At 33.7% G+C, this 23,022-nt stretch overlaps 1 protein-coding gene and 1 long non-coding RNA gene across 2 annotated transcripts in view; both read left to right on the top strand.

Moving 5' to 3' along the window:
* Positions 1-396: 396 nt before the first annotated feature.
* On the top strand, positions 397-1,121 carry LOC149552131 (uncharacterized). The gene is made up of 2 exons (XR_016352864.1): positions 397-672; positions 985-1,121. It is a non-coding gene; the product is annotated as an uncharacterized LOC149552131 (long non-coding RNA).
* Positions 936-23,022, top strand: part of LOC149552130 (azadirone synthase LFS-like) — a 182,601-nt gene continuing 160,514 nt past the window's right edge. The window contains exons 1-3 of the mRNA XM_089787614.1: positions 936-1,401; positions 1,530-1,725; positions 1,817-1,915. Of these exons, the coding sequence (XP_089643740.1) occupies positions 1,321-1,401; positions 1,530-1,725; positions 1,817-1,915 (376 nt within the window). The 5' untranslated portion in view covers positions 936-1,320. The remainder of the gene's footprint in view (positions 1,402-1,529; positions 1,726-1,816; positions 1,916-23,022) is intronic.

Here is a 23,022-nt window from a genome sequence, read left to right as displayed (position 1 = left end):
TTGTACTTAATTCACAAATCTCCTTAAATAAATATAATAAGAACCATATCTTTGATAACTTTTGTTTAAATATTTAAATACATAAATAGAAACATACTTTTTGATATCTTTTGTTTAAATATTTTAATTCATAAATAAAAACATAAGAGACATTATTTTAATAAAAAAATAATAATAATATAAATATATGTAAATCAAATCTAATAAAAATAACTACAATATCTATTGACATCTATTATTGAAGATAAATAACAATATCTACTGATATCTTTGTGGGAATATTTTAACCATACAAATATTAAACTGACACAATTCTTATAATTTAGTACGAGAATACACCTCAACGTACAGAGTGCTATTTGATAGTTTACGGACTGTTCACTAATAAGGAGACAGGTAAATGGGACTGAGAGTTGGCAGGTCAGAAACCCTAGCGAAAGATCTTCAATCTGCACCGAATTATTGAAAAGATTTTTCCACCTGTCGAATCGTTCAGGATGCATGAATCTTGATTAATGTCTGCCTAGCAATGTCCGCCATTAAAGAAGACAACTGGCCTTGTCTTGTTCCTTGTCATATTCTTCACCCGCTGTATTTTTTTTTAATGAAGATAAACATCCCTGTCTTCCACGGCTCCTCATTTTTGCTGCGAGACGCTTTGCTGTTTCCAAGGTATATCTTTTTCTTACTATCTTTTCGTCGTCACTCGAAAATTTGAGTCGCTAGTCGACATTAGAACAAGACATCTACGCGTCTTTAGGCATGCTGCTGGTTTTAGCTGCAAGGGGTCCACTTCCGCATATTTTCAGTTCTATTTCGGGGAAATTTCCTTCCGGCGAGAAATTCGGGCGTTATTTGCACTGATAATGGAAGATTTCGCTGTAGAATTGACAAATCTGGAAATATTTATGTGTTATTTGCACTAGTAATGGAGGATTTCATTGGAGTTTGAACCTTTCTGGAAAATTTTTGTGTTATTTGCAGTTGGACTGGGAAGGAGTATTTCGTTGGAGTATTGACAAATTAGGAATTTTTTTGGTATTAATTGCATCGGTAACGGAAGATTTCGTTCGAATATCAACAAATCAGGAGAAATTCATGTGTTATTTGCACTGGTTAGGGAGGATTTCGTTGGACTCATGGAATATTTTTAAATCAGGAAAAAATTATGTTATTTGCACTGGTAATGGAGGGTTTCTTTCGAATATAAAAGCAACCAGGAGGAATTTACGTGTTAGATGTACTGTTAATTAAAGATTTGATTGCAAGTATAAGAAATCAGGAGAATTTATCAGGCAAGAGAAGGCGACGGAAACAAATATGTCATTCGCGGATTATCCACTTGCCTGCATCGACCTCTCAAATCCCGATCGACAAGCTATTGCACTACAAATTCGCAAGGTAAGCTTAAATCTCCATTGGCCTTTTTTGGTTATTTTGCAAAATTTCATGCCGGGATTGCGTCTTCATTCATATTTGGGGTTTGAAACTAAAATTATTTGTGTAATAATGAATAAGTGGAAATTCAGGCCTGCATCGACTGCGGATTTTTTTATGTGATCAATCATGGAGTAGAACAAAAGTTGTTTGATCGAGTATTCGAACAAAGTCGGCGTTTCTTTGCGCTTCCGCAAGAAGAGAAGATGAAATTTGTGTTGAATGAAAGTCATCGAGGTTATACTCCATTGCAGGCTGAAGCGCTTGATCCATCCGTGCAGTCGCAAGGTCAGAACTTTCTTGTTAGGTTTTGGAAAATTATTGCTCGGCACTGGTACACACAGATTATTTTAGATTTAATAATGGTTGATCTGGGCAGGAGATTGGAAGGAAAGCTTCTATATCGGTCCCGAATTTTCAGAAATAAGTGGCGACCAAAACAACAGATTTCACGGGCCAAACCAATGGCCCTCAAACGGTACGAATATTCTCTTATTTACACGTACAAGTTTCTTAAAATATTAACCGTTATATTAATTTTTAATTTGATTAAGAGACTGATAATTGTATGAAGTTTCTTGTTTTTTTGGCTTAGTTTTGGTTTCGAACGTTGCTTTTTTATTATTTTATACTCTTGAATGAATATTTCATAGGGGAAACTCAAAATTGTGGAATAATAGTTAAAATGTAATAATAATAGTACTAGCAATTGTACACAAATTAAAATGTGACAATAATAATATTACTAGCAATCACATTTTTGTGAGCAATGGGTATGACGAAGATGTGGGAAAATCTAATTAGGAAAAGTTGAGTCTATTTTGGTACATATATTTGCATTGAACTGAAGAGCATTTAGTAGGTCATTTAGACAATGATCTTGTTTATGCAACAAAGCTTTTGACAACAATGTTGTTTTTTCGAGCATCTAGCCTCCCTTTGCCATCATAAGAGATTCAGAAAAAGTATAAACTTCCATTTGATAATGTCATGCTTTTCCACCTTGGGATATTTGGAATAAAATGTGGCCTTCCATTAGATAATGTCGCGACGATCCTAGTAGACCTATATGCAAAATGTGGAATCATAGACATGTAGGAATCTTATCAGGATGTCTAGAAGAAATTTAGTCTCATTGGACATGCACAAATGGATTTGTCAAGACTTGCAAGAAAATGCACGAGTAGATGAGAATGTTGATTCTCCAAGCTTTGGCAACATCCTTCATATCTGCGCCAAGGTTTTAATGCCCCTTCCATAATTGGAAGTCGTTAGAGGGGAAGATAAGGGTCTAAATAGAGGTAGAGTAAATGTTGTCACACATGCTCTATCTTTTCATGCATGTATTCCCTTATATTTATCAATATAATACATCTAAGGGGTCAAAACATAAGATATTTGCAACAACGCTATTGAAAATGTCATTCATAATTGTACTAATTGGTATGTTCAATTTAATAGAACAGAGAGTACCAAAGGAGTAAGCTACATAGAAATTAAATAAGACATGTCATTTTCATTAGATATGTATGAAGTTACATAATAATTATTGGTTCAATTATATTTTAATTCATCTTTTTCCCTTATTTCACTCTTTTCTTGTTTGTATATTTTTACTCACACTTAAAATCTTAAATTAAATTATGCCATTATTTTTTCTTAAGCATGTATTTCTTTTCTTATTAAAAGATAATATATTTATGTTAATTCATGTAATTAATATTAATAAATAGAAAATAACTAATTTATAAGAATACTAAAATTATTTGAATAGCTTTATGAGTTTTTAAATCATATAATTATTGTAATATAAATAACAATTCAAGCATTTAATTTCTTAAAATTTAGAAAGAAATTAAGTCTCGAACAATAAATATAATGTTTATTAGTTAGAAAAGAAATCTCAAAAGTTCTTTAATTAAGAAACACTCCAACAAAATTAAATCTCATTAAACATATTACTTACATATTATTAAAATAAGGTGGAAGATTATACATGTATTGATTAGAAAACTAAATTTAAAATTAGAGATAAAATTATGTAAAATATATATCAAATTTTTTATATAAATATCATCTAAAAAATCTCATTAAATCGTCAAAAGACAAACAATATAAAATTAAGACTTATCCAACTTTTAAAAAATAACATACATTTGTTGATCCATAAAAACTAATATGTCATTTATCTATTTTTTATAAATAAAATATATTTATAATTTTTATTAATAAAAATAAATAATATAGTATCTTAATTATAAATTGTTAAATAAATAAATAATTTAAGGATTAATAATACAACAATTTTTTTAGCTATTAAATCATCATCAATTACATTACATTGAATGGTTGTAGTGAAAGCAAATATTATGCATAAAAAATATAATTATTATGCATACCTTGCTTGAAGTACAATTGGACACAGAACATATCAAACTTAGACACTAAGATCGTTGTTGAGTGATAGCCAAATTTTGTTCGATTTTCTTAAGATCATTTTAGGTAGTTAGAGCTGGCTATTTTCTTATTGATTGAGAAATATTTTGAAGAAATTCCATTGCGGGAAGAAGGTCATTCTCAATGTGGTTGTTCAAAATGTGTGGATAGAATGTTAGTAGCTTCCTCAACGTGTAACCTTGAAAGCCAAAATCTCCCAACAACACTTTGAGGGTACATTTGGTTCACGAAATTGTAGAAATTGAGATTTTTACAAATCTCAATTTAGCCAAATCAAGGATTTGTAAATCTTGAAAATAGATTTTTGCAATTTTAGTAGAACCCTTTGATTCACCTAGAAGATGAGTAAGAAGATTCCATTTCTGCATTCCTCAAACTAGAATTCGAATTAGGATGTTTGCAGAGCTTTGGAGCAGAATCACTTGAGCGTGTGGATGTCTCGACCAGATTCACTAATGCTCACAGAGCTGGAACTTAACCCTAGTCAACAGTGAGAATGGAATCCAACCAAATGAGATATGCTCGCCTGGTGGATTGGACCACAATATTGTGCATTGGATCAAGCCAAGGTACATGGCTAGGGTTGCTATTGAGAGCATGGGTTGAGACTTCTTGTCGTAGAATGAAGCTTGCTATTGGGACCACAAGCTAACACAACTGTTTTCTCAGCTCTTATACAAGGAGTTGTAAGTCCATTACATCTTTATTTCAAATTCAGAGGATAACATTGATTCCATATACATGTAAAAAATAATGCATCTTTTTGTTTGTCAGGGATATCTTGTAACGTTAATACAATATCACAATAATTCTTAATTACCTCCATAATGTGATTGATCTGATTAGACTATGGCTTGTGTGAAAGTAAGTGGTGCGAAACATGGGATGTTATTTGTTGGGCTGTATCTAATTGTCATTGAAAATGGAGGCTTCAATGTTGGTTTTCCACAATTAGGAGTAGACTAGTTTAGCAAATGAGACACAAGAAATATATCCCAATATTTTAACATGTTGCTCTTTAGTGTCATTGTGAGCTCAAGTATTGAAGTGACAATGTTAGTCTAGCTCATGGACATGAAAAAATAATAAAATGTGTTTTTTTATAGTCCTCAAAAAAGTGTAACCAAGTTTTGTTTTTCAATTCCAGGTAGCTAGTGGGAAGTTTGATAACTCAATTTTGAGGTAAAACTAGATATCTACAATTCTAATTCCATTTAGAGATTTTGGACACAAACACAAAATTTTCCAAATTAGGTTTTTGCAAAAACCAATTCTAATCTAATTCAACAAACCAAATGGACCATTAGGGTCTGTTTGGTTCCTGGAATATGATTTGAGAATTAGCATTTGGAATATTGGATTTGGGGTTCTGGAATTTGGAATCCAGAGTATAGTTTTGAGAATTTGATTTGGGACAATTGGTTCACCAAGAATTCATAATGGTAAAAGATATTTCCTCCATTTGGTTAAAAATTTCTAGAATTGGAATACCACTGGAATATCACAATAATTGCTAGAACCAAACACTTCATCACTATTTCGTCAACTATTTTTCTCATTTAATTTGTTTACGCAAAGTAGATATAGGTGCCCAAATTATGAAATTCTCATGTCTGTGATAGTTTTTCAAGGAAGGGTCACCATTTTTATTAGACATAACTGTGTTGAATGTATCGTAGTAGTATTTCAATGTACAAGGCATTCACAACAAATGGTTTGGGGAAGCAACTTAATGTCTAGCCATGGAGACATGGCTTTAATTATAAAACACTCACATCACACCTTGCCAATTTGTGGATTCCTTTTGTTCTCAGCACATCCATCTATGCTCTCACTGCGTTGATCCATATCAATCGAAAGTTGCATAAAATTTGGCAAGATTTGAGGGCATCAACCCACATACAAGATTTTTCTCGCATGTAATGACCATGTTCATTAGCAAATGTCGATGGTCACAAGATCTTCAAATACAACTTACCATTTAAATGAGAAAAAATGAGTTAGTTGGTCAACGTTATCACTGGAAACTTTCTCTGCATCCTTTGCAAATTGTCCAAAAACGTGGTCGCGAACTTGAAAATATTTTTATTTTATTTTATTTTCAATGCTCACCTTTGTCAAATTGGAATTAAAATAAGAATTAGAGAAATTCCACCTATTTAGATGGAATACCAAATCCAAGCTTTGGGGGGTAAAACGCATAACAAATTCTATTTGTTTCCAATTCTAATTCTGATTTTGCAAACCCAAACAACAAATTAGAATTTTTTAAGAATTTTGAATGTCAATTCCAATCTAATTTTGGCAACCAAACAAACTCTTAGGGCCCGTTTGGTTGTTGGAATACAATAGGAATATCAATGGAAAATTAGAATTCATTTTGTATTCTTTGTTTGGTTCGTGGAATGGGAATGGAGAATAGGAATACGTATTCCCATTTAGCCCCAAAATGAGGATATATCCATTCCCAAAAGTACTTGTTATTGGAATGGAGAATAGAAATGTCATTGTTATTCTTCCTTATACTCTTAAAACTCTTCTCTCTGCCCGCCCATAGAATAAATTTCTTGGCATTCTACCCCTGAATCTGCTGCTCAGAGAAATGAAGACAACTCTGAAGTGAAATGGAGGATAAGCACATGATTTAGCTTGAGGAGGAAGAGGCCGTAGGAGAAAGAGGCTCAGGTTTACCCTCTTATCCTTGTCATTTGCATGTCAGATGACCAAGCCCTACAAGCCTTCCCTTGTGCTCAATCTAGAGACCATTAAGGAGGAAGATCCCTCGAGAGTGCCTTCTTTGTAGCACCATCACCATGGAGATCTTGATCCAACTAGGACACCCTTGTATTTTCCAAAGGGAAAGAAAGATCTCACACATTTCATTTTCAACACTATGTGAAATTGATTTGGAAGGTGCATGCTAGGTAATTACAAGTCAAGTTCAACTGCACACTAAGATTCTTCAAGAAAAACATGCATTTTTCATGATTTGGCTTTGTTGATGTGTATACGAGGTCCTCAGTTCAAACTTTTTTGGTAACATCCTGTAAATTCAAAGGCGAGCTGATTGATGTAGCATCTTTGAAAATTAAAACAAATTCCTAATTAAATTTTAGGGGAATTAAACAAGACTGAGATTGCTAGTTTCAATTCTCATTCCCCATGCTCATTCCCATTCCAATTTTCCATTCTAATTTCCTATTTCTATGCTTGTAACTAAACAAACACTTAGGGAACTGGCTTTTGCAAATACCAAATTTGGAAAATTTTGCATTTGTGTCCAAAAGGGAAAAATGGAATTAGAATTCCCCAAATCTGATTCAACCTTGAAATCTAATTTTACCTCAACTATTAGATTATCACTCTTCCCTCTAGCTAAGTGGAATTGAAAATTGTAACTTGGTTAGGAGTGTAAATTTTTTATTTGATTGATTTGTTGTGTTTGTTTGTCTCAATGACTGACATATTTTCTAGACTGCTAGGATAAACATTTCGTTACGACACTTTGGGATAGTTTATGTGTCTTCTCTGTGTAACAAAATAAAACTTATGTATGTATCCACCATTTTAAACAAATCTATTTGTGCATTTCTACAATCACGGTGCCACTCTCTGCTCTATTATGGAAGAAAAAGCATTAACCAGAAACAATATACTTACAACACAAGTTAGATACAAAGAAATAATAAGAGAAATGAATAGCAATAACAAGAGAAACAACAATACACAGATATACATGGTAAAACCTTGACAATATGCCAAGGAAACATCCACGGGGCAAGTATTGGTATTCTTATTGCTCAGAAGAAACTCATTACATCTCCAACATCATAGTTGCTGCTACAATATTTCTATTTATACATTATTTTATGCTTTCATAGAGAAGAAAGATATAACCTCTTGAAGATAAGAGAAAAAATTCTAAACATAGAATAAAACTTGATTTATTCCTCAAAAAACTTAAAGTCTCCTTTCGTAGATAAAAGCTATTCTTTTTCTAAAATAGAAAAAAAATTGTTTTCATAATCTTTTTTTCTTTTCTTTTGTTCAATTGTTGTCATTATCTAACAATCTCCACCTTGACAACAATTTATCTAATACTTGCCCAAGTCCATGTATCACCCCTTTTGTAAACCAAGAGAAGCCACACCCCACTTTAGCTTCTCTATCAACATTGGTTTAGTAAACGTATCTGCACAATTTTTAGGTGTATGGACTTTTTCAAGAGATACTCCACCTTCTTCAATAACCTGTCTTACAAAATGGTACTTAATCTCAATATGCTTAGTTTTACTATGATAAGTTGGATTTTTAACCAAATGGATAACACATTGACTATGACGAAATATAATCACATTATCTTGCACTTTTCCAAACTCACCCAAAAAACCCTTCAACCAAATTGCCTCTTTACATGTATGTGAGACAACCATATATTCTGTCTCAGTTGTAGATTGAGCAACCGTCACTTGGAGTTTTGACATCCAACTAATTGCTCCACCTGCAAGAGTAAAGACACAACCTGATGTAGATCTCCTTTTGTCCAAATCACCTACAAATCCGAATCTACATAACCACACATTGAATTGCTACAAGCATTATAGGTGATACAATAATTACTTGTGCCTCTAAGATACTGAAGCACCCATTTCACTGCTTCCCAATGCTCTTTACCTGGATTTCCCATATATCTACTGACAACACTCACTGCATGTGAAATACCTAGTCTTGTACATACCATCACATACATTAAACTTCTTATTGCATTTGCATAAGGTACATGAGACATATAATCCTTTTCTTCCTTAGTACTAGGACACAAACTTGAAGAAAACTTAAAATGGGAAGCCAAAGGGATATTAACAGATTTCACATTTTGCATACTAAATCTGATGAGAATCTTCTCCACATATTTCTTCTATGATAACCAAATCTTACCATGTTCCATGTCTCTGTGTATCTCTATACCCAAAATTTGTATTGTTGCTCCTAGATCCTTCATATCAAACGTCCTAGCCAATTGAACCTTCGACTTATTAATTTCAGCCATGCTCTTACTTGCTACAAGCATATCATCAACATATAATACCAAGATAATGAATAAGCCATTTTCTAAACTTTTAAAGTAAACACACTAGTCATACTCACTTCTTACAAAGTTTTGGCTCACCATGAAGGAATCAAACTTCTTGTACCATTGCCTGGGTCATCGCTTCAGGCCATACAATGATTTTTTGAGTTTGTAAACACATTTTCTGTTGCGATCTTGAAAAAACCCTTTTAGTTGTTCCATATATATCCTCATCCAAATCTCCATGTAGAATTGTTGTTTTAACAGCTAGTTACTCTAACTCAAGATTAAGTAATACAACTAATGCTAATAAAATCCAAATAGAAACAAACTTAAAAACCTCATGAAAATTAATACCTTCTTTTTGAGAATATCCTTTTGCTACTAGCCTTCCCTTGTACCTTTCAATTTTATCATCAACACCCTTCTTCAGTTTGTAGACCCACTTGCAGCCAACAACCTTTCTACCCTTTGGAAGTTCTACCAAGTCCTATGTCTTATTCTTCTCTAAGGCATCCATTTCTTCTTTCATTGCTATTTTCCATTTAGCATTATTCATTGCTTCCTAATGACAACTTGGTTCCCCATCGTTAGAAATCAAAGCAACTGATGAAATGAAATCGTCATACCTTTTAGGAGGATTCTTAACTTGTGTAGATCTTCTAAGAGATGGTTGTGGTATTTCCACAATTTTGTGTACATTTTCTAAATCAACACCTTCTTCTTTAGAGAGATCTTCTTGCTCTTTTTCTTTTGTAGAAGAATGAGTTTCCAATTGAACTTGATGATATTGTGGTACTTCTTCTTGTTCGAAATTATTTTCTACAAAATCTAATTTTTTTTAGAGAGGATTCATTAAATACAACAAAGAAACAACAACAAATGTGAGAACAAAATATGAACTTCTTATTATTATCGCAAATGCGGAATTATAGAATTCTCAATTACAATATGCTAACCCAAATGAGCTCCTTCATTACAATAATTTGCAAGACAATGTTGCGAACTATCACCCAGAGTTGTCCTAGACAATGTTCGGGCCTTTCTTAAATAGGCAGTTTTATGTCGCCCGCGAAGGTTCTAGATGCCCAAACTTAATACCTAGGGCCGACAGACCCTAACAATACACATAGAGTTAGTCAAATACATCTTTGACAAATTATTTTAAAAATTTCGGTAGCCCAACTTTCAAAGGCCATAACTCATGAACTGTTGCTTCGATTGGTTATTTTAACCACTTTTCAGAAACACCAATTCCTAATCTATAGGCTTAGAATTGCGCTAGCACCCTTCCATTGAGTTTCTGGACCTCATTCGGGCACTCTAAGGCCTCCAACAGTGAGCCTGGAGATTTTTCTGCAAATTTTTCCAGCGGAAATCCGCAATAACTTCTTTGATACTAATGCTTAAGCAATGAGATTTTTATGGTAGGCTTACAACTCTAAAATGAACCTTCTTGTAGAAAATGAGAACATTCTCAGCTCGTATGACAAACTTACTAAAAATAGTAAGTTCCCATATATAGTAACCACCTTATCTACTAGTCCTTATTAAAATGGAAAAGACTGAAAATAAAATATTTTTGGATGATACAAGATTGCCCTTGCACCCAGGATGCTCCTGCATCACAATCTATATCCCTTAACTCTTTCACCATAACTAACAAAGGAGTATTTCTTGGATTTGGGGTCTAACTTAGAATACTGATTTTTAGAAACAAGAGCATAAGGATCACAACCAAATATTTTCAGATTTGAAATATCATATGAACAACCTATCCATACCTTTTTAGGAATCTTGCAATCTATTGCAATTGATGGTGACGGATTTACTAGATAACATGCTCTATTAACTGCTTCTATCCATAACCCTTGTTGTAATTTGGCATTACTGAGCATACTTCTTGCTCTCTCTAGAAGAGTCATATTCATGCGTTCAACAACACCATTTTGTTGAGAAGTGTAAACTGTGGTTTTATGCCTTACAATCCTAGCTTCTTTGCAATAGTTCTCAAACTCTAAAGATGTGAGCTTACCTCCATTATATGTTCTCAAATACTTGATTGATCTACATGTACTTTTTTCAACAAAAACTATAAATTGTTTGAATACACTAAACACATCAGCTTTACTTTTAATAAAAAAGACCCATACTTTTCTTGAATAGTCATTTATAAATGTCACAAAATATGACGCTCCTCCAAAAGAAACTATAGGGGATGGACCCCAAACATCTGAATGAATATAGTCTAGAATACCTTTGCTTCTATGGCCAACAGATTTTAAACTTTTCCTAAGACATAATACTTGCGAAAATTAAATTCAAAGATTTTAAGTTTGGAAGTAACTTACAATTTACTAGTACTTTTAGCCCTTTCTCACTCATATGACCCAATCGTTGATGCCATAAACGACTAGATTCATCAATTTTCTTATATGTACCATTGTCGCAAGATTTACATCTGTACTTCCTTCCAACCTATAAAGGTTTCCAACTTTTGTAGCCTTCATCACCACTAAATTTCCTTTAGACACTTTTAGGAATCCACCTTGACAAGAGCATTTATAATCACCATAATCCAAAACACCCAGGGAAATTAAATTCTTTTTTAGTTTTGGTACATGTCTTACCCCTGTTAGTGTATTTACAATACCATCAAACATCTTGATTCTAATACTCCAAATCCCAATAGTCTTACAAGAAGCATTATTTCCCATAAAAAAACAACACCTACATCAATAGGTTGATAAGAAGAAAACCAACTCGTATGTGGACACGTGATCAGAAGCACCAGAATCTAAAATCCATTCATCTTGATTTTGTAAGATATTACAAATAGATAACACTTCACCAATCGTACTAGAATTTGCATCAATTGGACTTGCTTCCTTTTTGGATTCATTATTCTCTTCTTTTCTTTTCCAACAATCTTTCTTGAGATGTCCTGCTTTATTGCAACACCGGCATTTTCCCTTAGTGTTTTTGCCTCTTGACTTGGATTTGGATTTATCTCTCGAACCATCCCCTTTTTCTATGGAATGACTTCTAGCCACCATTGCTTCCAATGTGGAGGTTTCTATATTAAACTTCCTTTGCACCTCTTTAGACAACAAAGCTCCCACAACAAAATCAAATTCAAGGGAGTCAGTTGTACTAAAAATAATAGAAGTAACTAAGTGATTCCAGGATTCGGGAAAATAACATAACAATGTAAGTGCGTTGTCTTCATCTTCGATTTTTACATCCATACTACCCAATTGACAAATTAGAGTATTGAAAACATTTAAATGAATGCCAATTTTTATACCTTCCTTCATTTACAAGCTATACAATTGCCTTTTTAGGTAGATTTGATTTGTCAAGGATTTTGTCATATAAAGACTCTCCATTCTACCCCATAAACCTGTAGTTGTATCTTCTTCAACAATATTAAAATGAGCCTCATGTGCCAAACACAACCAGATTGTGCTTAGGGCTCTCATAACCAAATCTTCTCAATCATCATTTGCCATAGCTATCTGTTTCTTTGACTTTCCAGCTAATGCCTTATGCAATCCCTGTTGCACTAACAAATCATGTGTCTTGAGCTTCCATAGCTCAAGGTTTTTTTTCTCCATTAAATTTCTCCACCGCGAATCTTGCATTCAAAACCTTTTCCATTTGATGCTGTAAAAAACTCAACACCAAATTCTAACACAACTACTGTAAAAAGAAATTGCTCTAATACCACTCGTTATGGAAGTAGAAACATTAACCAGAAACAATATACTTACATCAGAAGTTAGATACAAAGAAATAATATGAGAAATAAATAGAAATAACAAGAGAAGCAACAATACATAGATATATGTGCTAAAACCTTGACAATATGTCAAGGAAATATCCATAGGAAAAGTATTGGTATTCTTATTGCTCAGAAGAAACTTATTACATCTCCAACATCATAGCTGTTGCTGCAATATTTCTATCTAGACATTATTTTATGCCTTCACAGAGAAGAAAGATATAACCTATTGAAGATAAGAAAAAAACTTCTCAACATAGAATAAAACTTGATTTCTTCCTCAAAAAACTTAAAATTTCCTTTTGAAGATAAAAGTATTCATTTTCTAAAATAGAAAAAAAGATTGTTTTCACAATCTTGTTTTTTCTGTTTTTCGTTTCTTCAATTGTTGTAATTATCTAACAATCTCCACCTTGACAACAAATTTACCTAATACTTGCCCAAGCCCATGTATCAACCCTTTTGCAAACAAAGAGAAATCACACTCCACTTTAGCTTCTCCAAGTCTAGAAAGGAAAAATGGAATTAGAATTCCTGAAATCCAATTTAACCCTAAAATCTAATTTTACCTCAACTATCAAGTTATCACTCTTCCCTCTAGCTAAGTGCAATTGAAAATAGTAACCTGGTCAAGAGTGTAAATTTTTTATTTAATTGATTTGTCATGTTTTGATTAAGTAAAAACAGGTTTCGAAAAGACCCGAAACCTTTTAACAAAAGGCCATAAAGATATAACAATGAGGATCAAAATACAATTGTGGAAAATTACCCGACAAAATAGAGGGACACACCAAAGTTCCCAATAAGAGGGCAAACAGCCCAAGAAGTAATAGACCATCAAGATTTACATTTTGGTCCAGTCATTTGAGAGCGTAAAGACATATCAAAAGAAGGAACAGAAGATTTTCCTTTTTTTCCTTTGACTGATGTCCAACCATCCTCTACCTTCCCAATAGCCTTCTACCAGTCTCAACTGACCCCCAACAACCCCTCATCGATAGAGTTAGCAATAGAAAAAGAGACAGCAACAACATTACGATCTAGAGCCAGCAAAGGGACAACAGTCGAGCCAATAGTAGGTAACGAGTTAGAAATCACATTCTAATTTAAAACCATCGTAGAGACAACATCAAACAACAAGTCAGCAACAACATTCTGATTCAAAACCATCGTAGAGACAACCTTCGAATCACCAGAAACAACAACAGAATCCTCGGCCAAAGAGAGATCAATATGTGAAGAGCTATCCAAGCCATCCACCTTCATAGAAACCTTATGAACCGTGTAGTGATCATCTGAAACCCCCAACCACCGAGAAGGTAATTTCTTGATTTGTCATGTTTGTTTGTCACGACATATTTTGTAGACTACCTGGAGAAACATTTCATTACGACACTTTGAGACAGTTTACATGTCTTCTCTTTGTAACAAAATAATGCTTCTATATGTATCCACCATTTAAAACAAATCTTTTTGTGCATTTCTACAATCATGGTGCCAATCTCTACTCTGTTATGGAAGTGAAAACACTAACTAGAAATAATATAATTACAACACAAGTTAGAAACAAAGAAATAATAAGAGAAATAAATAGCAATAACAAGAGAAACGACAATACACAAATATATGTGGTAAAACCTTGACAATATGTCAAGGAAACATCTATAGTGCAAGTATTGGTATTCTTATTGCTCAGAAGAAACTCATTACATCTTCAAGATCACAGTTGTTGCTGCAATATTTCTATTCAGACATTATTTTATGCCTTCTTAGAGAAGAAAGATATAACCTTTTGAAGATAAGAGAAAAGCTTCTCAACATAGAATAAAACTTGATTTATTCCTCAAAAAACTTAAAGTTTCCTTTTGAAGAGAAAAACTATTTTTTTTTTTCTAAAATAGTAAAAAAGATTGTATTCATAATCTTGTTTTTTCTGCTTTTCTTCAATTGTGGTGAATACAATCTTGGTGTTTAGGGAGCATTGGGTTACCATGGGGGTCCATATCTAAGGCATATTTGTAAAGGGCCATAATGAGGCCTTAGTGAAACATAGGAGAATCTCTGGCTTCCATAATGTGTTACAGGGAAGAGGATTAAAAACAAGCATATTAGTCTTTTCTTGGTGTCTAACATGATTCAACAAAGGAAAGTGATAGCCATACACAACCATGAACCTACCCTCCAAAGTAAAGTAACACACAATATGAAGGATAATGAGAGCATATGGGGGGAAAATACAAAAATTGATCTTTAAGGATAATAAGGGAGATATTAATAGCTAATACATCTATTGCAAAACATATATCAAGAGTGGTAGATAGGTAGAAATATATATATTTTTTTCAAATGCGTAGCGAGGCAAGATAATTAACAATTAAAGTCCACACAGAGATTCTGCGACCTATGATATTTGTTTTTTGTAGGTTTCACCACTATAGGCAAGATATGATGGTTAGGAGGAAGGGAAAGAATCCGAGGATGAGGACCTACTATGGGTGGGGCCCAAAGACCTATACAAGAATATATAGCCATGTAAGGGATGTAGTTGTAACAATGCCAAGGAAAAACCAGTGAATGTCTACGAAAAATCTTGTCCTTAGTCATCTCTCTTTTGAAAAATCTACCTTCCTTCAAGTTAATGACACATTATGATTAACCTTCCGGTAAGTTTTCCATTTCTATCCTCGACCCAATACCAATTTTATCCTTGACCTAATGATTGACCATAATATTTCTCTTATGGCCCTTTCACTGGTTGACAAATCTATGGGTTCAAGAACCAACATAGACATTATCGGGGCCTTTGACAAAAAGAAATGGAAGTTGAACCGTGACCTTCACTTTCTCATCACTTTTGTGGTTGGAAATCCTTCACTTTCAGGGAATAGTATCGCCCCATCAAATTGTTGGAAGTCTTCGATACTTCCAAATGAGTATGGTGACCTTCACTTTCCCATCGCTTTTGTGGTTGATGCTATTAATGGAAAGCACAATTTTCTTTTTAGATTTGAGAGAATATAGTCATCCTATCCAAATTTGGAGGCCAATATCAGTAATTGGCAGAATATAATTATTAATGTTTCTTCGATGTTTAAGGTTATTAAGAAATAAAGATTTAGAATAGACAAGGTAAAGATGTGTAAAAAAAAAGTTTTTGGGAATATTTTTGCTTCTTAGGTTGCTATTTAGTTGGAGCTCAAAGGTATACATGATAAAATTCAAGCTAAGGGTTACATCACCATCTCTATGATTATAAACAATAATCTCCTTATCAAATATCATGACCTCATAACTAATGAGGAGGTTTTACGGATGCAAAGATCTCAAGAACTTTGGCTTGGTCCTAGGAACAAAATCAATAGATTCTTCCACATGATAAATCTTAAGAATATAACGCGGCTAATAGGAAATCACATATCACGATCGAAAGGGAAAAGGCGGTAAAAAAGGAGGATATCTGAGGAAAATTTGTTTACTACTTATCTTCTCTTCTTTTAGCTGAAGCTAACTTGAATATGGAGGATCAAAATACTTTGTTATCTGTGATCCCCACCATTTTGGAGGAGCACAAAAAAATTATCATTAATATTCCCTCAATTAAAAAGATTGAGGATATTGTGTGTTCATTTGAAGGTAATAAATCCCTTGGTTGAGATGGTTTTCCCATGTTTTTCTTTCATAATTTTTGCATATTGTGTAAAATGATGTAGTAAATGTTGTTAAGGAGTTCTTTTGAGCTAGAAATCTACTGAAGGAGATTAATTCTACTTTCTTAGTTTGTATCCCTAAGAAATTGGGTGCACATACCATGGACATTTAATGACCCATTAATGTGTGCAATTAATTTTCTAAAATGATATCCATATTTTTTAGCGTAAGGCTTCATTCCCTACTATTGGTACCCAAATTGGGTGGTTGGAAATCCTATGAGCCATCCTACTCAATGCTGGGATCTCCAACTCAGTTTGGCCAACGAACGGGAATGACCTCCAAAGACCAAACTCCCTTGCACTTTAGGCTTTGCAGGACCTAGGCGGGTGAACCTATACCTTAACATTCAAGATTGGTTCAAGGTTTTCTATAGAAGATTCCTCATGAAACATTTGGTGATTTCTCTCAAGATGGCAAGAGGCTCTCAAGACAAATCAAAACTATGTATTTGGGTGCTTTAAAATGTTTGAAAATAAAAAGAAATGTAAATGAGATTAATGTTGTTATATGTATATAGATGAGACAATGAACTTCATGAACTACAAAGGTGTATCAACTTAAATGAAACAAGCAAAACAGGTCCCTTATCCAATTATGCACATATAGAGTCAAGCTTACATTGACCTAGTATCATTGAACTCTTTGGAGACAACATAGGCAACCATCAGCCACTAGATCGAGAACTTCAAATATGAAACCCTAATCTAAATGTATTTAACTTCAAAAAAAGAAGACCACTTAGACAAAGAATGCATTGCATGCAAACTTTGATGATCAAGACCACATATAAAGTGATCTATTAGACAACAGTAATGAATGCAAGAGGATGACATTAAATGCAATTTATTGACAATCAATTTCACAAATTAGGACACAAATAGTCTTTTTATTACTTCAAAATAAGGAAGTACAATTGAGAAGTATTCAATTTCATATACCTATTCGAAAAACTACAAAATCATTTTCTTTTTGATATTCTACTATATTCTATCTTAACTTCTCCTATCTAAGGTCTTGGTACCCCTTCTTATAGAAAATAAAGGGGTGCAATGTAGCTTTTGACCTATTCAGAAATATAACTATTCTAAACTAATGCAACAAAACACAAGATTACATCTAAAATTAAACCTATAACAAACAAAAAATATTCAAGAAGATCATTAAATACCATTTGCTTTGATTTGCATCTTCTTCTCCTTTATTCCCCGCCTGCACTAGTGTTGCCTCAAGAACACTCATATAACTACTTATCCATTGTGCAATGTGTGCATGGTTTGACAATAAATTAAATCTTCATTTTACTAGTTTTGCATTAAATTTTTACCTTTTTTCTATTTTGCAACCCTTTTATAAGCTCACCATGAAATGACAAAAAACCACTATTTCACAACCATGTCTATGACCTCCTACAAAATGGTGAAAATTTGCTATTTTTGCAACTCTCCTTTTCACTCTTCATGAAATAGGGAAAAATAGTTATTTTGCAATTTATGGATTTCTTCCCTGCACGATTGTGAAGTTTTATCCATTTCACAAACTTCTACTTAGTGCCTTGTAAAATAGCAAAATTGGCCCAAAATAACTTTGTTATGAAGGCTGGTTCGATCTAATCTCTTCAATGTGCCATTTATTTGGATTTGGAATATAATCAAACCACTTTGGAGCTCTATAATAGACAATTTTGGAAGAAAATACTGAAATCAAAATTTTAAAATTTCTAGTACGAACATCCTTCTTATTATGTGTAAATTTAGGTTTTTTAGCTGAAGGGGGAGGATCCTCTTTGTCATATCCTTAGTCTCCCAACCCTCCTCATCTCCAACAGAGCTAACCACCCCGACACCCTTAGCAGCATAAATAAATATAGAGGGGGTCTTAGATCCCCAACATAAAAATTACTCAAAGGTCAAAAGAACTAAGCCTTGGTATAAAACATGATTTTTGGTTTTCTTATTATGCTCATATATGTTGAAGTTAAGTGCAAAAAGAAGATAAAAAGTAAAATAAATTAGACCCTATTCTTGAAATGGTTGAGCATGATGATATGGTACTCATACACCCTAGTGAATCTCATGTCAAGGGTAAAATACTCCATTATAACCTTAAAGACTTCTCTCTAGATAAGTTTAATTTTCTCAAATTTAAAATAAGAGTTGTTTCCTTTACCCAACATCTACCTTTCTTCCTCAGATTTGGGAAACTTCTTAATCACATTATTTTTTTTTGAAAAACTTAATGTCGTTCATTGGTAAACTATCACCTCCACTACCAAAGTCTTGTTTACAACGACTTCCTAGCCAAAATGATTATCTTTCTATTCAACCATTCTTGGAGAAAAATCCTAGTAACCTAAGATAGCCATGGATATTTTCCAAATAGGATAACACCACCCTTTATTGGCTAAAACTAGATTGTAGCATTGTTTGTCCATTTCTCGCAGCTAACTACCCTTCTTAGTTCACCACCCATCTTTACACTAATAGAACAAAGAATATTCAGATGAACTATCCTAATTTTACTAAAGAAAACGCAAATAATAAGACTAATATCACTCAAGAAGCGTTTGCGAAAAAAAGAAGCAATTATCTCTTCATATTCAAAGATTTGCCATCTCCAACATTGATTCCAATATTAACAAGTATCCTTTCCATCATTGATAGGGGGTTTCAAACTTTTCCATTAATCCAGTCAAATGTTAGGATATATATGATGTTATCAGTTATATTACTCTCCCCTTCCCAAGTTATAATAGCCTTAAGATGAATATCAAGGATAATGAGGCCAAAGGCCACCATATTAATTTGTCTACATGTATGTGCAATGTAAAAAGCTTTAAAAGTTTGTAATCTACTAATTAATTTTTTAATAATATTATCAATTGTCCAAGAATACTTATGCTCATCTTTTGACAATTGATGACATTGTTGGGGTCTTGCTTAGTCCACACTTCTTTTCAATTTAGTTGTTTAGCAATGTTTAAAATTTGAATGGAACCCATGGCTTCTGCAAGGATGTTAGACTAAAATCTCAAGGGTAATGTCACCATAGTAACACACCTTCCATTCTTGTCTCTAATAACTCACCCATACCTAGTCGGCCCAAGATTCCCCTTTTTTTCCCCCATCAAAACTTATTTCCACCTAACCACTAGGAGGATAAAGCCATAATAAAATAAGTATGTTATTCTTATTTTTTGCCAGAGACTTAGAAAGATCAAATTTAGCTTCCACATGTATTTTAAAACACATGGGTGGGAAGTCTAACAGAGTTGTAGATGCTCTTAGTAAGAGACAACTTTTGCTGACAAAGATGCAGATTGAGGTGGTAGGATTCAAGGAACTCAAGGATTTGTATCCAGAGGATCTTTATTTTGGTGAAGCTTGGAAAGTTTGTATCGAACTTGTTTGACTTGATATGATGAAGTGGTTGGATTTCATAATCCAGGATGGTATGTTATTCAAAGGAAGTCATTTTTGCATTCCAAGAAGTGCAATGAGGGATAATCTCATCAAGGAGAAGCATATTGGAGAATTGGATGGACATTTTGGTAGAGATGAAACTATTGCTTTGGTTGCTAAGAATTATTACTAGCCACAATTATAGTAAGATGTCAAGAAGTTTGTATAGAGTTGTCGAGTCTGTCAGATGTAAATAGAGTGAAGCAGATTATGGGGTTGTATCGGCGATTACTTGTACCTAAGAAGTTGTGGGGGGATGTCATCATGGATTTCGTTCTTGGTTTACTAAGGACTGAGTGAGGGCATGATTCAATGTCTGTTGCAAGAGGAGTAGTGATGTTGTTCATGAGGCAGACTTGTTTTTCAAAGAAGTGGTGAGACTATATGGTTTTCCAAAGAGTATAGTTTCAGATTGACATACCAAGTTTTTTGGGTATTTCTCAGGTACATTATGGAAGAAATTGAAGAGACATTTGAAGTTCAACTCATCATATCATCCATTGGATGATGGTGAAGTAGAGTTTGTGAATAGGATTTTGGAGAACTTGGTGAGATGTTTGGTTGGAGATGAGCCAAAGGGATGAGATTTGATTTTACTATAGACATAATTTGTATACAATAATTTTGTTATGAGGAGTACTCATAAATCACCATTCTAGATCGTATATAGGAGCACTTCGAGAAATTCTTTTGATTTGAGGAAGTTAGAAAATGGAGAGATAAATAGTGTGTTGTAATGTGGAACCTAATCAGACTCGGATGTTTATTTGATACGGTTTTCTCCCCATATTATTTCTACGGGGGTTTGGAGGCAGCACCCCCAAGACAAGGTTAAGGAGTAGTGCACCTACAGGGTCCTCAGGCAGCGCCCCAGGTGCGCTCCCTGTAAAAGATGTTGGCTGCTATTTTCCTATTGGATGACTTATTCTAGCCCTAATTTTGTAAGCGGTAAAAAGCCTGTATAAAAAGGCTTAGGGTTAGGGATTTCATAATGTAATGGTGATATTGTAGCTTCTTGCGGTGGTATTGAGCTGTAAGGGATTGCAGATTGTAATCACTGGATAATAATAATATTGGACATGCTATTGGTGGACGTAGCCTAGGAATTGGGTGAACCACATTAAATCTTGGTGTCTTGTGTTCTCTTTTACGCGATCTACTATTTTCTAATATTTTTTATATTTGCATGTAACTGTTATTTCTGTCTGGGGTTAATCCTAACAAGTGGTATCATAATTAGACGGTCGTCATTTTTTTTTTAGCTAGACTGTCATCATTTTTTTAGCTAGGCCATGGTTTTGTTTTAGCGATCCTTTGGAGGAAGGTCTCACGGTCGAGTGGGAGTCTCACAGTTGTGTGGGAGCTATGGAAGACAAGGGTAAGCTAAAAGTTGAGAAGTTTAATGGGTAGAACTTTCAATTATGGAAGATGCAAATGGAAGATTATCTTTATCAAATGGATTTATGGAAGTCGTTGGAAGGAAAAATAAAGAAACAGAGAACTATGACAGATGAGGACTGGGAGATTTTAGATAGAAATACACTTGGAAGCATTCAATTATGCTCGGCACCATCAGTGAAATTTAATATTACAAAAGTGAAGATGACGGAAGAGTTGATGCAAACCCTAGCAAAACTATATGAAAAGCTGTCCACTTCAAACAAGGTATTTCTTATGAAGCATTTATTTAATATGAAGATGACAGAAGGTGGATCTGTTACATATCATTTAAATGAGTTTAATACTATTACTAGTTAGTTATTTTCTGTGAGTATCAATTTTGATGAAGAAATTAGGGCTCTCTTAATTTTGTATTCTTGGCTTGAAAGCTAGAATGGCTTGATAATGGTTGTGAGTAATTTTGTTTCTGGACCTAATATCCTAAAATTTGATGATGTGATTGAAGTTATTCTGAGTGAGGAAAATTGTAGGAAAAGCTCAGGGGGATCTACATCAAGAAGTGCTTTAAATGCACAAAGTAGAGGCAGAACAACTAAGAGAGGAAATAATTCTAGAAATTGTGGGAAATCAAGAGGTAAGTGAAAGGGGAAGATGTCTCAATTCAAAGGATTGAGAGATTGTTGGTACTATGGTAAACTAGGGCATAAGAAGAAAGATTGTTGGACTCGAAAGAACAATGAAGGAGATAAACCAAAAGGGAACTAGGAGGCAAATGTGGTAAGTGACAAAGCCGAAGAGGATGCTTTGCTTCTATCTTTATAAAGTATTGATGATTCACGAGTTTTAGATTCTGGTGCTTCATTTCATGCTACACCTCATAGAGGTTATTTTATTGATTATGTTCAAGGGGATTTTGGGCTTGTTTATTTGGAGGATAATGAACCCTACCAAATTGTTGGAAAGGGAAAACTTAAGATTAAGTTGCAGAATGAGAATCATTGACTACTACATGAGGTAAGACATCTTCTAAGACTGAGTAGGAATTTAATTTTAGCAGGGCAACTTAGTGATGAGGGTTGTGTAGTTACTTTTAATGATAAAAATTGGAAGGTTTCAAAAGGTTCCCTTGTAGTAGCAAAAGACGTGAAAGTAGGCACCTTATATCTTTGTACAGGTCATACTATTCCTTCTACTTTGATTATTTTAGAGAAAAATGAATGTTTAGGAACAGTTGTTGTAGTTGAGCAGGGTGAACAAATAACTGCTACAGATTTTGATATAGCATTGTGGCACAATAGACTTGGGCACATGAGTGAGAAAGGTATGAAAACACTTCATTCAAAGAAAGCTTTACTAGCTTTCAAATGTGTTAATATGGATTTCTGTGAAAGTTGTGTGTATGGAAAATAAAAGAGAGTGAGTTTTGTGAAGATTGGGAAGGAGAAGAAAAGTGAGAAATTAGAGCTTGTGCATACAGATGTATGGTGACCAGCTCAGGTATCTTCCCTTGGTGGCTCTCATTATTATGTTACATTTATTGATGATGCAACTAGAAAAGTTTGGGTTTATTTCCTTAGATAGAAATACGATGTATTTCAAACTTTTAAGAAATGGAAATGCTTGGTTGAAAATGAGACTAGTAAGAAATTAAAATGCCTCAGATCTGATAATGGCAATGAGTATTGCAGTCATGAATTTGAAGA

This window comes from Cupressus sempervirens, chromosome 6 (genome assembly GCF_028749045.1).
Source record: "Cupressus sempervirens isolate cs-2001-9-10 chromosome 6, ASM2874904v1, whole genome shotgun sequence".
NCBI lineage: Eukaryota > Viridiplantae > Streptophyta > Pinopsida > Cupressales > Cupressaceae > Cupressus > Cupressus sempervirens.
The sequence above is the reverse complement of the archived record's forward strand: the minus strand, read 5'-3'. Positions and strand labels throughout refer to the sequence as shown.